The 16,544-nt window shown below is 39.3% G+C and overlaps 1 protein-coding gene across 2 annotated transcripts in view; it reads left to right on the top strand.

Moving 5' to 3' along the window:
* Positions 1-16,544, top strand: part of poc1a (POC1 centriolar protein A) — a 38,662-nt gene that overhangs the window by 17,733 nt on the left and 4,385 nt on the right. For both annotated transcript variants that reach the window (XM_027017514.2, XM_027017513.2), the window contains one exon: positions 12,665-12,862. In XM_027017514.2, the coding sequence (XP_026873315.2) occupies positions 12,665-12,862 (198 nt within the window). The remainder of the gene's footprint in view (positions 1-12,664; positions 12,863-16,544) is intronic.

The raw sequence follows: 16,544 nt of genomic DNA, 5'->3' as shown, positions 1-16,544 counted from the left end.
CATCTCTGTGCCAGCCATTACTGAATGTGTGGTTTGCACTCGCAAAATAACTAATAAATAATACCTTCTGTGAACAAATATTGTACTTGTGTACCACGCAGGTCTTTATTAAGAAGTGTTACAAGCCTAGACAAGTTGTGTGACAGATCTCTGTCCTGTGACGTTTTTTTTCTATTACCTCGGATGTTGACGGCATTTGTTTCAAAACTGCCATTGGAAAATGGTCATTTTACTGTAATGTGGTTCAGGTGCCAGCTTAAGACCAAGTGTAGGATATTCTCCTCTTAGATGAGTTTTTAAAGCATTGGTAGTCCACAATGAACACACACAGTCAACATTATAGGCACTGCAGTAGCCTCTTATTCACTTGATGCTAGTACTTTTAGTCTGTAATGTTTTGAGGATGCACTATTGACACTGGAAAACTTCCTGTAATTACCAGATAATATGTCATTGTAATAGCCTGATCATCTCTCGGTTATGAAGGCTAGAAAAAAATCTAATTACCTTCTCAGGCAGGTCATCCACTATACTCTGTTTCTTAGTTGAATAGCACATGCTATTCTGGGGAAAAAGACCAGTATTAGACAAATATCAACAACATAGCCATTAATGTTTCAGTACATCTTAGAATTCACAACAGATATTTCTTGTTAGTCAGGATAATGCAAGATAATCAAAAATGATAAAGCAAGATAATCAAAATGATGAAGCCAAAATTAGCTAACCTTTATAGTTGAAAGGAGTTTGGCTGTATAGTATTTTGGCTGTGGTAATAGTTATCAATTAAAAATGTTAAATTAAAATGTAATGGTATTTTCAACAAAAATACTAAGGGGTGGTGCCATGTCCTACGATTCAGTGAGAAATATGTAAATTGAGGAACAAGTTCATTCCCCACAGTAACTTAACTAAAATTGTTTCATTATTGTATAATATTTAGGCAAAGGATCAAACTTTCACTGGGTAAAACATCATCTTAACTGGCTAGCAATTACTCAAATTGATTTACACGTTACTGTACAGTCTCAATGAAAACCAAATTCCGTCATTTTGATTTTTACAGGTAGTCAAATGGGTAGTTAATTTGGTACCTAGATAAATGGTCAAGTACATTAGCTACATAGCTATGTTTACATACTTTCAAAGAATATAATGCCATCTCTCAAAGTTGCTTGCTTGATGAGAAGTTATTGCACGTAACAAAGTTAATTTTGCCAGCACTAATTACATTTCCACCGTTCAAATCACAGAGGTTTATCATAATTATCTTTTAAAGTACGAAATCTTTATAGTCTGTATCTGAAACATCATCTGTAACCATTCATTGGTAAAGTGCAGAAGCAGTTTTACAACCTTCAAAACCTAATGATATCTTTACATTTATATTATTGACAGCATGATGTTTCTTTGAGTTGAACATTGAGGTGGTTAGCCTTCATGTGTCTACATTGTGCATAGGCTCTTCTGTCTTTTAGAATCATGTGGTATCCCCAATGTCTGAGAAGAGCCAAGCTTGTTGATTAGAGTGTTCTGTAGTGAAAGACCTGGGCAGTGGGCAGTGGTAGCTCAGTGGTTAAGTGGTTGACTTGTTTATTAGAAGGTTGCTGGTTCAAGCCCCACCACTACCAAGGTGCCACAGTTGGGCCCCTGAGCAAGGCCCACAATTGCTAAAGTTGTGCTCAGTCATAATTGTAAGTCACTTTGGATAAAAGTGTCAACTAAATGCCGCAAATGTAATGAGTGAGGTGGCAGGCCATGTTGCCTCCTCTAAGGTTTTCCAAGCTTCTTCTGACCTAAAAGGTGTTACACAACCCAATAATATGCTCCAAATATTTTCACCATTTCAGATTGTATCTTATAATGTTCACTCTTCTCCACTGAGATGGCTAAACATGGTTGTGTTGCAAGGCAAAGACTACAACAGCAAGTCTGAAACCTTAGAAGTCAGCTTTCACACTGAGACACACAGAGAAGTCAAAGCTCCTGCAGACTGTGGTTCTACCCAAAGATTTATTGCTTTGCACTGACTGGTTGTGCAGTTAGAGCCGATAAATATTCACCTTAAGGGTGCAATGAATACCTTTGTGACTGAATTGCTTTGGAGTGCTTGCCAGACATATCTGATTTATGTAGGAAATGATGTGTAAAATTCACAGCACTTTTTTTTTTTTTTTCCCCCTCATGCACACCTTTTACGAAAGGGTCTGATCTGGCAAGACATGGACCCTGTGATTTAAATGTCCTTATCTTGGTATCCAATTTGTTTTTATATTTGGTACAAATGTGTCGGAGTACTCTGGAAGTGTCCACATTTAATAAACTCTTGGTACAAGATGGGCTACCATCTGCAGGAGACAGCTATCATTTACCATCTGTTGCCCTACTTGTAATGAATGACTGTTCTCTCTCTCTCTCTCTCTGTGTGTGTGTGTGTGTGTGTGTGTGTGTGTGTGTGTGTGTGTGTGTGTGAGCGAGTGTGTGCGTGTGTGAGAAAAAACACTGAGCTAATGGAGGGACCATGCTATGGGATAAATGGAGTGGTAGCTTCTGGGCATCCTGCTGAAATTTCTTTTACACTGCAAAATGGGAGGTTTGAGATACGATGCTCTGAAGCTAAATATAGTTATAAAGAAGTTCTCACAAATGTCGATCAGCACTATTTTCACTTTGGATGCTGCGTTGGGGCATATGATATTTCAGCCTTAGTATAGAAGCGATAGAGGAACACACCATTAGTGGTGGTTAAATATTAAAAGCCATTGTCAGATATTCGTGTGGTGGAAAGGACCACTCAAAGCAGCAGGATGGGGAGGGAAGCAGCAGCACAGGTGTTGGGTTTCATCTTTTTCTACAGTAGCAGTGTGACTTACATCGACAAAGACAAGGTTCCCTCCAGCTGGGCGTCTGTGCCATAATGCCCCACTCCACCTGATTCTATAGTTACATAGATCACTGGCATGCAGCTTTGAAGTGATGGCTGGTTACTAGAGTTGACAAAGTGAAACACCCCACTCTTCCATCTCTGTTCTTGGAAATAGAGGGCATGACTGCAGATATATTTTGTTTTTCCTTCTCTAAGACCAAACTGTGGTACACTTGAGCACCCCGTGCTTAAAGGACGCAGTAAGCATTTGGCACTGATTTGTATTTTCAAGTAATATGAGTTACATGGTGTTTAATATATACCTTGCATTTTACTTATTACTGTGTTTTTGAGAGACAAAGTTATATTCAGAATATTTGCCCTAGCTATGCTTATATCTTCATTCATCCAGGCTTTTTAAAAGCATCAATCTGTTTTAAGTTTTCAGAGAGCTTTCTGGAGATCAAATTCTAAGAAGAAGCTGTAACTTCATGAACTTGTGTGTTCTGTAAATGTCAGCCAAACCCCTTCAATACACAGAAAGGCTTTTACCATAGTTCATTAATGGGCTCATTATATTTGCCAGGTATAATTAGAGGAACCTAAGGACAAAATAGGAGTTCTGTCCCTTTGCTCTGAATCTTTAGTAGTAATGTCCATGTCTACCTGTTTTTCACTTTTTTATCAACACCATAGGTTATTCATCAGACAATGTATGGTAGTAGAAATTATTGCATTTTAGTATTTTATGTGCATTATTCTAGAATAATGTACTTTAATCTAAATTATGTGTTTGTACATTTTTCTCTGTAATATTTGTGAATGTAGGCACACGTCCTCAGCCAGAGGTGTATACCCCCCACCCCCCTTTGAGCCTTGGTTCCTCTCAAGGTTTCTTCCTCATGCTCTGTGGAGTTTTTCCTCACCACTGTCGCCCTTGGCTTGCTCACTAGTGCTTGGACTCGGGACATTTGTAAAGCTGCTTTGTGACATCTGTTGTAAAAAGTGCTGTATAAATAAATTTGACATTTGGTATGGACTCTTGCTGCTAACAAAAGGTGTTCTGATGTTTCATCAGGGTTTTTTTTGTTTGTTTGTTTTTTTGACTCTTTTGACTGTTAGCTATGCTCTTAGGATACTGGCATTTTACAGGATATTATTTGTTTAATATCAATCTTGATCTGGGAAGGTTAGGCTTCCCTTGAGTGTTAAGTGCTCTCTCTCTCTATCCAAATGCTGTGACTTGCAGTGGGCTTGCATGAGATTATCAAATGTCTCGCACGTAGGTTTGCAAGTATGTGTGAGAGTTTTTAAAAGCTGTGTGAAATGTTCAGTCAGTGGTGACAGTATTAGATTTGGCTTTGGTACAACATTTGTCTTTACGTAATCTGCTTTCCCCCCCTCCCCTCAAACTGAGGTTGATGGAACACGCACATTTAGTTTAGCTGTCTGCTGTCATCATAGACAACTGCATACTCTTAAGTTGGGCTTCATGTTGAACTACACATAAAAAAGGACTATTAAGTAAAATGTCAAGCCTACACACTGCTAAAGTATATATTGTGTTTAGCAGATAAAGCAAAACTCTCTTAATTAAAAACACTTTTAATAAACATTTCTGGTAATGCGCACTTAAAATGGCCTTCACAAGAAATGCAGAACTGGCATAAACAAACAGAACCCAGCCATCAACACCACCCTGCCCTGTTCTTTTGCCTTATTAGACTGCACCAAACCTCGAAAGAGGAACCCTGAAGGGCTTTTATTATAGTTCGCTGTCAAGTTTTGTTGATTGCTTGTACTAAAATGTCACACACTATTAATTTGAGAGCAGCAAATATTGCCTCACATGCTTTTGGCTCACACATGATTTTAGCTCCTGTTAAAATGTTGCATTATCCTTTTACAATTTTAAGGGGTGCATAGCTACAGTTAACTGATGTTTGTTATCCTGTATAGCAGGTACAGTAAGATGCTAGTAACACCAAGGTTGTGGATTTAATTCTCAGGCAGCACAGTCATGCGATTTATATACAGATGAGAGCGTATGCTATTGCATGAAAATAAAAAATGATCCAACAATGACACAAAGTAATAGGGGGTTAAATTTTACCATATTTTACCGCAAAATCATTTTACAAGTCTTGATGCAAGTGGTTATTCTGGTGATCTTATGAAGAGCCTGTTTTTTGGCTGATTTCTTTTTGTGGGGGTAGAGTGGACACTGGTGTGCCCGAAGCCCAAGAGCATCGCCAAGATTATCTGTACTACACTTAGAACATAGCCCTAATCATATAATTAATATGCCATAGGACAGCAAGTAAAGTACTTGATTTACTGGATTAGGTGTTTTTTAGGAGCTGGAATACATGGTGGGAAAATTGGGTTGAGTGTTAAAAGAGCAATTGTTTGTGTTTAGAGTAATGTAAAATAGTTAGAAAGTGTTTGTCAATTGCTTGGCTTTAATGTTACTGATAAATATTGATTTACCTTAGTCTAAATATGTTTGATCCCAGGGTTACTATTTTGAATGGTAAATGGAGTTTTGGATAAACCCAGATGGGTTGTGTTCTTAAACAGAAGTAGCTTCTTCAAGACCAGCTTGTACACAGCTGTAAAGCAGACTGATGGGAGTTTCTCTATGGGGCTGCTTTGCTACTTCAAGGCCTGGACCACATAGTCACTAAGGAATCAATTAAGTTTCAGTTTTTCAGTTCGGAGTCTACAGTATTTTGTATTGTTTGTCTAATATGAAATTCAAAAGAGCTTGAATCATGCAATAACACCTAGCAACACGGCTCAAGCACTAGAAATTCCTTTAAAGAGAACAGTCAATTCAGAGCCCCAAGACCAGTCTACTGAAGGGTTGTGGTGTCATGTGAAGTTAAGTTTTTTTTATACCAAGTATGTTGGCTTGGTGGTTAGCACGTTTACTTCTCTGCACTAGGGTCTTGGGTTTGAGTCCCTATCTGGGTGGAGTTTCCATGTTCTCTCTCTGTTAGTTTCCTCCAGGGTCTCTGGTTTCCTTCCACAGTCCAAAAACATGGAGGTTAGTTGATTTCTATACTCTAAATTGTCCTGTATGAATGTGACCTGTGTAAGTATACAGTGTGTATGTGTAAATGTTTAGTGTTTAATTGGTCTTAACCTCCTTCCCTTCCACTACACCTAGCACAGTCCCCCAGGGGGCTGTGGTTTCCGATAGAGAGTACACTGTGCACAAATTAGCTGCCAATTTGAGTGCAAAAGCTGATTTCTGTCTGTAAATTGACATTGAGTTTGAGAGAGGCTGTAAATAATTGTAATCTTAATGATTACCTTTTTTTGAATCTGTGCTCTTTATTATTAAACCATTTATTCAGTAAGGATACTGTAATGTAAATTACATTTATTATAAAATTTGCTATTGTTAATATTGTGAGAGTGTTTGGGAAACAAAATCAAAATATCTGTGCAGTCATCCCCTCTTATTTCTGAGAACAGAGTTGGAAGAGTGGGGTGTTTTTGCTTTGTCAAACTCTAGTAACCAGCCATCACTTCAAAGCTGCATGCCAGTGATCTATGTAACTATAGAATCAGGTGGAGTGGGGCATTATGGCACAGACGCCCAGCTGGAGGGAAAGATCCCATCACATTTAAGAGCTGTGCAGAAATCCGTACAATTTCAAAAGATTCCCAAACTTTTTCTCACGACTATACCATCACCTGAAATACTTGGTGGCAAGAAACATCCATTGTTCATTTCCAAAGCTTCATTCTTCTTTCAGCACAAAGACGTAGGCAGTGCCTTAATTCCCATGCTCCCATCAGCCACTCTGGAAGTACTGTAAAAAGATACTCCAGAGAGAGAGCGCTTACTTGACGTCTATCCCGTAGGAACGCACAGGACCACAGATAATTATTGAACAAAATCCCATTCCATCTTAAATACCTTTTAAACCCCCTTATTCTTGCATCCAACCTTTGTCACTTTGAATGCATTTAACTTCTGTTCTATGTTAACTCCTGTAATACCCAGGTTTCTCAACACTGACTATCATTTTTCATTATTGGGCTACAAATTCTACAGTGTTGCTTAACTGCACAATTTCATTTTTAGCATATCTCGGCATGTGTGATTGTGCTATCATATCCTGTATTGTAAGCAAGAAACGTCAGATTGCACATATTTGATTGTTTGCCTCAAATAATTGCAGTGACTGTCAGCTAAGGACTGAGAGGGCAAAAGTGACCCTTACCTTCCCTGACTCAGGAATCAGGCTGATTGTGCCACTATTACACTCCTGCTACAATTAGCTCTGTCCATACTGACAGACACAGGCCCGACAGCCCTGCCCGCACAGGCAGAGGGCAGGCACGTCAGCCCTGTCCACACAGGGTGGGAGCTGCTGCAGCCTCAACATCCTTATTTAAAAATAGCACAGTAGATTGGTGTGTTTTTAATGGCATGATTTGAATTAAAATATGTATTTTCAAGTAGCTAACCATATTTGTGTCAGGTAAAGTATTTCAAAAATTTTGAGATGGTGAATACACCCTTCATTTCATTGTGCAATTATTATTTATAATTGCCAGATGGGTATTACATTTAGTTAAACCATGTCTATAGATTCTGATTGTCTGTGAGGATGCCTATTAAAGACCTCCAAGACAATGATCTCTTATTGTTATGTGGGGGTGGGAGATGTCAAACTTGGATAAAAAAATGGAAATACGTTTGCTGTTTCCATATACATCTGGCAGACTATATATCTGTGATGAGTAAGATGGACTCTGTTTGTGGTAAGTAGCTTTAGTGTAAGCATGGTAATGCTTGCCAAAATATACCTGTATCAACAAATGACCTGGGGGAGGAAACCCCACCTTACTTCATGATGTTCTTTTCTTCACCATCACCCAGTGAAGAGCGACAGAGGGCCCTTGTTGTTGACAGTCATACGCTTCACCACAGCACACTTTCCCTCCAAAATGCAGGGGAGGGGGGGTACAATGTTAATTTTTCTGCATGGTACTTGCGTGCCTTTGCAAACATCAGGCTGATTTTTTTGAGCAGTTTGATCCTTTAACATCAGAGTGAGGATTTATGTTTTCAGATAGGATGTTTAACATCAACATAGTTAAGATGGTAGGAATTGAGCAACACTTATTTGAGTAGGCATGTTTGCAAACCATCACCTTCGCTGACTGGTAATACTTGTGTGAAATAGTGGATGGATTAATCTTGAGCTGCTCTGAATCCACAAAGATGTCAGGATCTGTTAGTTTCACAATGGCCATGAGTGGAATTTCAGTGCCATCTGACTCCATATCCCATAATAATTCCATAGTAACAAAGCAGGATGCTGCATATGCCCAGCAGAAGAGTGGTTTAATTTCTCAAACCAAAAGTATACATGCGATTTTTCATTATTTGTAAATATAGTAGATTTTATTGTCTAAACAGCAGCAGATCAAGTTTGGACAATTTCCAAACAGTGTAACAGTACTTAACTGTATGGGAGTCCTGCCCTGGCGTTTACAGCATGGTTGAGCCCTCCCCACCTGCATGCGTAACATAAACCCTTTCCTGTGCTTTGGGGTGTGCGCAAGTGTCAGTGGGGAGCTTGATGAATGGCTGCCTGTGCAGGAAGTGCGTATTGATGGCTCCGTCAGACCAGTGCGATTCAGAGTTTCACTGGGGCCCCAGGAAATTTTCCACTGTTGGTTTTTCCAGTCCAGGTGATTCATCAGGAGGGTGTTAGTGTGTGTGTGTGTGTGTGTGTGTGTGTGTGTGTGTGTGTGTGTGTGTGTGTGTGTGTGTGTGTTTGAGCAGCTGTTTCACTGCTGAGCAGCAAATAGGTCCTCCACTCAGCAAGATTTAATCCCGCCTTCCTGAGGCTCACTGGCTCAGCACCCACTCCTTTCTGCTTCCATATGGTTTTGGATTTTTAAGTCTTTAATTCTCCTTCCATTCAGTACAGTTCCACTGTGCACCAGCCAGTACTGTTGGAGCCTTTAAATTACACTAGCTATGATGGTAGTCCATCACAATCTGCAGCCTCTTTCCAAAGAGAAACCATTTTGCACTACCAGTTATGTTTTAGTAAATATTTGTGACTTTAATTCCAGCAACTTGGTTTAGATCACAGAGTAAAGAGGAGTAGTATTTCAGTAAATATTAATTAAGCTAATATTGATTTGATTATTTTACACAAGGAAATGTTTATCCATCCTAACAATCTATGATGACAGGTAAGAGAGAGTACCCAATACATATGGCAATTTGGTTTTATAAATTTACTTTTCTGAGATGTTAATGATTAATCAAAAATAGTGTTGACATAGCAATGTGATACCTGTGCCAAAAGCACTCCATTGCCCAGACTATAAGGAATCCATTTTAAAGCTGTGCTTTTAAGCCTAAATCTACACGCTGTACCGTTTGGATTAAATATAGACCCCGAAAGTGCTGGACCCAGCTACACAACATATTTATATAAGGGTATACATCTCTGTAAGCAAATATTTGATCTGCCAAAGCAGTGCCATTGACCAGGTACTGCAAAACTGCACCTTGTAGTGTTCTCATCTCATACCATTGGTGAGACACCAATAGAAATTCAAGAAAGATTTATTCAGAAATGATAAATGACTAAATATTTGCAACCTTTCCGATGCATTCAAGATCATCCAGTATGATTATTAAGACAGTCCCACTTTGGCTGTTGTAATAAATGCCTTTTTTTAAACACCAGGGTCTAATCATCAAAGCCCAGCTGGTTTTAGGGTGGTAATTTAAAGTTTTCCACTGGTTACGGAGCCATCATTGTATTGTTGACAAGCCTCAGTAGCTTTCTACATTGATGGGAAAGAGGCACTAATGTTGATTAGGGCAAGCTGCTACAAATTTCATTGTGTAGTAACTTGCGGGTAGATTTAAGATTGATTGATTGATTTTTAAAAAATCACTCGAGGGTATAAATACTGAAATTCATGCAATTATTAGTGTAACGGATTTCAGTTTCAGCATTTGACCATTTCTTCTCCACAGCGTTTTCCTGTGTTCTTACATCATGCTGTTCCATCCTTTTGGTTCAATTCAAAGCTGTTGAAATGCCTAGAAGGTGCATTTTTCCACAGTACATTAATTTATTTTACATATGATTTTCATTTTAAACAGCTACATACACACCACTGTACTTACCACTGTTAACTGCACTGCAGTTAACAATAGTGCCTATTAACCAATTTAAATGGCTGAAGTTAGCATGTACTGTGCCATTACATCTTTGTTATCCCTGGGATTTGTACTGTGACTTTGGCTTTCAGACCATCTCCGTGCTCTTACAATAGGTTCAGATGTATGGTCTACATTGGTGCTGAAGTAAGCTCTCCTGCTGATCCCATGTTGGTAAATAGGGTGGAAAGATCTTTCACGCTGCTGTCATTCTGTGATGCTCTGTGACATTTCCAGGATTTGAAGGTCCCATTCACTTTATGTATTGTGAATCTCACTTGTACCATCATGTTGCACTGTACACAGGCCACACCCACGTATCCACAGAAAATCTGAATGATGTCATATGTTACTACGGTAATTGCAGCTGGACTTCAATTTTAACTCACTAAGATGTTTTAATGTTTTCAGTTTTTCTAATTCAGTGTACTCTAAGTACTTATGAAATCTCATAAATAAATTATTTTACCTTAGGTCAGTTTTTTCCTCTCATTTACCGCTAAATGTATACATTTTTATTGAGAGAAACATGTAAAGGAGTTCTGTGTTGACAATACAAAGACTGGGCTTGTTTTCGATTTAAGCCAGTTTTGCTCCAGCATCACAGCATGTGTAGCACTGCTACCCCTGTTTGCCTAGAAATCACCAGGATCGTGCAAGCAAATATTTACCTACCTTGGACCAGGAAAAGGTGCTCAGACAGCACATGCTGGCCAGATGTTTTCAGAAGACACTTTATGGCAGGACATCTGCCCTTCTGGCCTGGCACACACTCTCTATGAACTGTTTATTTTTCCCCATTGTGTCTCTGGAATCAAGATGTTGGGAATATCCTTCTGTAGTGTGTCATGAGCATCTGACATTCTTCTTCATATAATCCTATATTTGGCCATATTTATTATACTGCACTCATTTCAGAAAATCAGTTTTTCTTCATAGGGTTGGACTTATAACAATAAGTCCAACCCTATGAAGCAGTAACAATAGTACTAGACGAGCAGATTTTTAGGATGGTGTTTCTTCAAAGTTGGATAGTTCTTGATTTTGACAGCATTGGGTAATAACTGGCCCATTGCGTAATAACCCTGATCTAATTCTTGAGTTACTGGTTATTCAGAATGACATTTTATGCATTGGTTATTTGACTAATAGGGACTTCAAACTGGATAAGCCTCAGCTTCTGGATTTCTACTGGATAAGCCTCAGCTAAACTAATTTCAGTAAATTATGTTAGCCTAATGTCTGCTACCACCCAACAAATTTAAAAGCACAACCACATAATGGGTTGGAGCAGTAGTTTGTACTAGTGTTTTGTACAAAATAGTTAAATGAATGAATGAATTTTTTTTCCCCCCAATTCTTAAACTTTTTTGCTGTCAGTAGGCCGTTACCATGGTTACTTGGTCAACAGATACTGGGACAGCCCTGTTCTAATGAAGAAGCTTTTCTGAAAGTTGGGGGATTTGGCTGTGAATGTAAGGGCCAAGGGGTTACAGCCCATCTGTTACATTCAGCCCTTGTGAATGGTGCTTAACCCCAGTCTGCTCAGAGGAGAATATTCACACCATCTGAGCACTGAAATGTTCATAGACCAGAGCTAATTATGAAGGGAGGAAGGGTTGCTATGTCTTCTGAAAGAGCAACACTGAGTTGTGGTGCCATTGTGGATAGGAATGCTAGAAAGGAATATGTCCTACCTGTCTCATTAGATGGAAGCTCTGATCAGGGTTCTCCTCTGCTTTTGAAGGTTTACTTCCAGTTGTGACCAGGGTGCTGTGGTATCAGATGCAGTGTCCATAGGTGTGTCCATAGGTGAGCTTCCACTTGGCAGAAAACTTTTTCTAGAACGTTACTGGCCCAGAATGAGGTACTCTTGCCTGCAGGCTTGTTGTGGTTGATGGGGCCCAGGAGGTCACCATAGCTCCAGTGCCTGATGAGTAGAAAGAAGGTGGTTTTAATTGAGCTTGTTTATCCCATGACAGGATGATATTGAATCTGAGTTTTTGCTGAGAATGATATTAGGTTCGTGTTATTGCAGCCTGTCACCACTGTTTGGTTTATCACCTATAATTATTAAAGAAGTAACACAGCAATAGAACTAGGTAACCCCAAATTGTAGCATTGAACTTTGAAAGTCCTCTCAGGCTTTTGTAATCACATCTGATGTATGTCTGTATCACAAATTTGTACTGTACTATGACAGAATTGGTATGTTTGTCACAGTGCTATGTATGCAGGATGACCCAAAACGTTTTTCATGCATTTGTTTGTGGAACAGTGGTTCAGTTCCCTATGTTTTGGGATTGCTGACCAACAATGAATTTTTTTTTTTTGTCAGCTGCTGTAGCTATGCTATTGTAGTCACACTGTGGTAACCATAACCTACATGTTGTGTTCGTGGATTGTAAACTTAATTATTACTACTACAGAAAAATCATCTTGTTGTTTATGAAAATTGACAGTATACTCAAATGTGAAATACTACTTGTATTAAATAAAACCAACATTAATGCAAACTGTTACAACTTTACTGAATTGAACACATTTTTAATTACACTTTTTATATTTCACCATATCTGCAGGTTTCAGAGTCCGCAGAGCCCCTCCACTACAAGAGTTCAAGCAAAGATTGCGGCAGGAGTGGAGGTCGGCCATCCCACCCCTCCCAGACACCTAGAGCACAGTCCCAGCCTCCATACACAGCACCAGAGAGTGGAGTCCCTGCTGCGCTAACCAACACCCTGGAACACATTGTGGGTCAGCTTGACATCCTTACACAGGTAACTGCATGATATGTGCCTCACATAGGTGGTATACTGTCTCATGGTATAAAAAACAAAATGTTGTCCAGGTTAGTATTTTACATCGTAGTATTGAGGTAATCATAATTAAAGAAAAGTATTCATTTAAAGCAGCGGTTCTGAATAGCCAGTCCAGTAGAGTTTGGTGATTTTCCTGCTTAGTTATACATAGTTCGGCTCATTGTACAGTTGCTCCACCTAATAGGCACATTGGAGCAGAGAAATCAAGTAGTGATGGATTTTGGTTCCAGGAGTAAAGCTGGGAGCCAGTGGTCAGAAACGGCTGCATTCAGTGGCTGTGTTCTGTTGCAGTAAAGAGTCCCCACAGTTACACGCGGCCCTCCTTGTCACTGCATGTAGGGTCTGGACACTCCATCTAGCTCACTGGCACTCTAAGTGAAGCCCACAAGATGCACATGCCCAAATCTCTCGGCACAAATGCACTGCCTCAATTTTTCATCAGTTAATCCTGAAAAGGAGCAGATTATTCCCATTTATAAAGGGCGCTTGCCGGCTCTGTCCTACAGCTCACAGAGGCCAGAGTAACATGCATGCTGCAACACTTATGTGATTGCACTTCCAGTGACCCCAAGGTAATTTCAAGGTCAAAGGCCTCTTGTGCTCTAAAGGTCATGCCTTCTGCACATGGCCTCTTTTGAAGTTTCTTCTGGGCACTCCTCAACCCCATGCACATGTTGAACATGTTAACAGTGTGCAGGAGCTGTCGTTAGTTAGAAGGCTGTGTGACTTTCCTGTTGGGTCACAGAGGTGCACCCCCAGCGCTGGCAGTTCTTTCTTGGCTATTTTTAGCTGTCTAGCAGCCTTCTTGCTATTATTATAGCATATTTTATTGAAAACAAATTAGGAGAAAGTTCATTTCAAAATGTAATATATTACATGTTGTTAAGTTTATTGTTAATTTTAAATAGTCAGTATGACTTTGTGCCATATAATACATTGTCTTACTTTTGCAATACTTTCATAAAGCAACTATCACTAAAGTGCTACAGAACTAGACATGCTAAATTGGAAAATCCACTTGGAAAAGGTGTGGAATTTGTCATATTTCTCAACAAAAGCTACAGGAAATATTACTTGTTTAAAGCTGCACAAATTAGGAAATCCAGGCACCTGGAGCTCAAGATCCCCTTATTGGCACAGGTCGTATTTTTGAAAGATCAAATCAAAGTCTAAATAGTGAATTAAATCAATTTTACTTAATGGTACTAGCTATGGAATATTACTGGGAAGTTTCACAGTGGTCTATGCACTGGTTGTGGAGGGAAGGTCGAGCTATGGGAGGGCCCTAGAGAAAAGCAAAAATGCTAATTCTCCCTGAAGTAAAACATGCTTTATTGTCATGCATGAAATACATGACCAGATATTTTTAGCAGAAGTGTTTGCTGTATAAATTCCACCCTTTTCTCCCTCAGTCTTGGCCCTAATGCTCACTCCAAGCTCTTCCACATCTGCCAACTCCTCCCCGTTTCCAGTGAGCCGTCGTTATCCTTCTTTGGTACCATTCTTGGGCCAGCCTCATGTCCTAGCGTGGTGAGGCTTTCAGTCAGGGCTTTTTTCCCTAGTGACCTTTGTAAAAGTTTTAGTCTTTACTACTAGGGTTGCTGAGGGTGGTGCTGAATTATTCATGAATTTAATTTCCAAGAGGCACAGAAACCTTCTACGAGGGGACACTTAACTGAAAACTGTGGGTTCTGAGGCCATTGCACATGGCTTAATTTGCTGTGTACCACTGCTGACAATGAATGTGATTCAGAATAATAACACAGTACAACACAGTCCCAGTTTGACTGGGAGCCAGTGCGTGTTATTCAACAAATCTGGAAAGATCTGACAAAACAGTAAGGAAAGTGAAGAATACATTGTATTATCCTGAGGAAAGTAATTCTTTGATCAAAGGTCAAGACTGAAATCAAGAAATCAAGACTGATTTATATCGGTATATCTCTTTCTAGATTGCACCATTACCATAACGAACTTAAATACAGATTACTGTTAATGATTCTGATTAAATTTGATATTAAAAGTCCAGTACTTAGTGTAATAGTTTTGAGTACTGATGTTGTTATGACTGTGTGCATGTTTCCATTGTGGTTGGCAGACATAGTGCCATTCCAACCTGAAGTCATAGAAGGCAACCAGAGAAGTGGAGACAGGCAGGCTAGCAGTCTAGGTTTGTTTGCAGTAAAACAGAATACATTAAAGGAGAGGCATATCCTCAACCTTGTGACACTGAAACATGTGCGTTAACATGTCATCAAAGAGATTGGAGCGTATGGAGCAGCATAATGAGTGTAGTGTAGGGCGTGGCATATGGCGCAGCATACCAGTTACAGGATGTGCTAAGAGAAGAGAACAAACAAAAATTGATTCAGTCGCACATTGAGGTTGTTATGAGTGTTTCTGCAGTTTATATCTAAGACGTAGGATTTTAACACTGAAAGATGAAAGTTGTATTTTAAGCAAGAATTAGGCATAGACACAAGGGTATGAGCGAGAATTGCCAGTCGTTTGTCTGATTTCAGTGCAGGTCTGCTAGAGACCCTAAGACAAAACTTAATGCAGTTTTAGCAGGTACAGGAAAATTTGTTCTTCTAACTGAGAGCTTAACTGTAGTTCAGGTTAGATTCTGGGGATCTAAATTTGAATTTTCATCTTGAAGATCTTTCAGCAAGAATAGTATCTGCCCAAGCACAGTGTGTACTGCTGTACATGGTCATACTTAATGAAAATTTGGCACAGACTCTTTTTGATGACACAGATAACTCAAATCAAGTTATGGTTGAAATAACCCTGAATCTACACCTTGGCATTACCTCAGCATACGCTGGTCTCACTGTGCCAGCCACAGTGGGATTACCCTGTGCGACTGTAACCTGTGCCACTGTAAATACCCTGTGCCACTGTAGCCTGTGAGACTAGTCAGACCCACGATTAACTAGTAGTGTTTATGGCTATTAACTCACTGTGCAGGAAGTGAGCGTAAGCACTGACTGGGAGTCCGGTTAGTCCAGCTCTTCTGGTTGTCGGCGGTGTCTTGCAGATAGCCAATGTAAATGTAATGTAAATCATCTGAACTCAGAAGTTCAACTTTAAGGAAACACATAATTAAAACATTAACAGCTTTGGTACTGTTACCTCAAGAATGATGTTGACGTTTAATTTATTGCGCAGTAGGAATGAAAGGCTGGGGATTGGTAAAAGTGAAGCCTCCTATCATTGCCAATGTCTCATTGTCTCGATCATTTCACTAACATAAAGGGGATTATTCATCTCCCAAAGTTTACCCCGACACTGCTTTTAACTTCATTAAAAAAAAATTAACATATGGAACAGGTGACGATTAGCAAATTCTTAATTCCTTAGACAGGTTGACTGAGCATGTGAACTAGACAGGACATTTCTTGCAGACTTGTGTTGGTATAAATATACTGCTTAGTTTTTGCTTAGTTACAGCACCCAGGTAAACTTGATTTGTCTAAAAGAACTACTTATTCAAATATGTGAGTTGTATTTTAAGGCCAAATTATTATGGAACCAATGAACTAATCTAAAATGCACTTATAGTTTACACCGCAGTTGTCATCTAAAGAACATTACATAAATTATTATTAGTCCACCAAACCTTCCTTTTATTTAATTT

Source organism: Electrophorus electricus, chromosome 20 (assembly GCF_013358815.1).
Source record: "Electrophorus electricus isolate fEleEle1 chromosome 20, fEleEle1.pri, whole genome shotgun sequence".
Taxonomy (NCBI): Eukaryota; Metazoa; Chordata; class Actinopteri; order Gymnotiformes; family Gymnotidae; genus Electrophorus; species Electrophorus electricus.
Note: the sequence above shows the minus strand (reverse complement) of the source record. Positions and strands in the feature narration are given on the sequence as shown.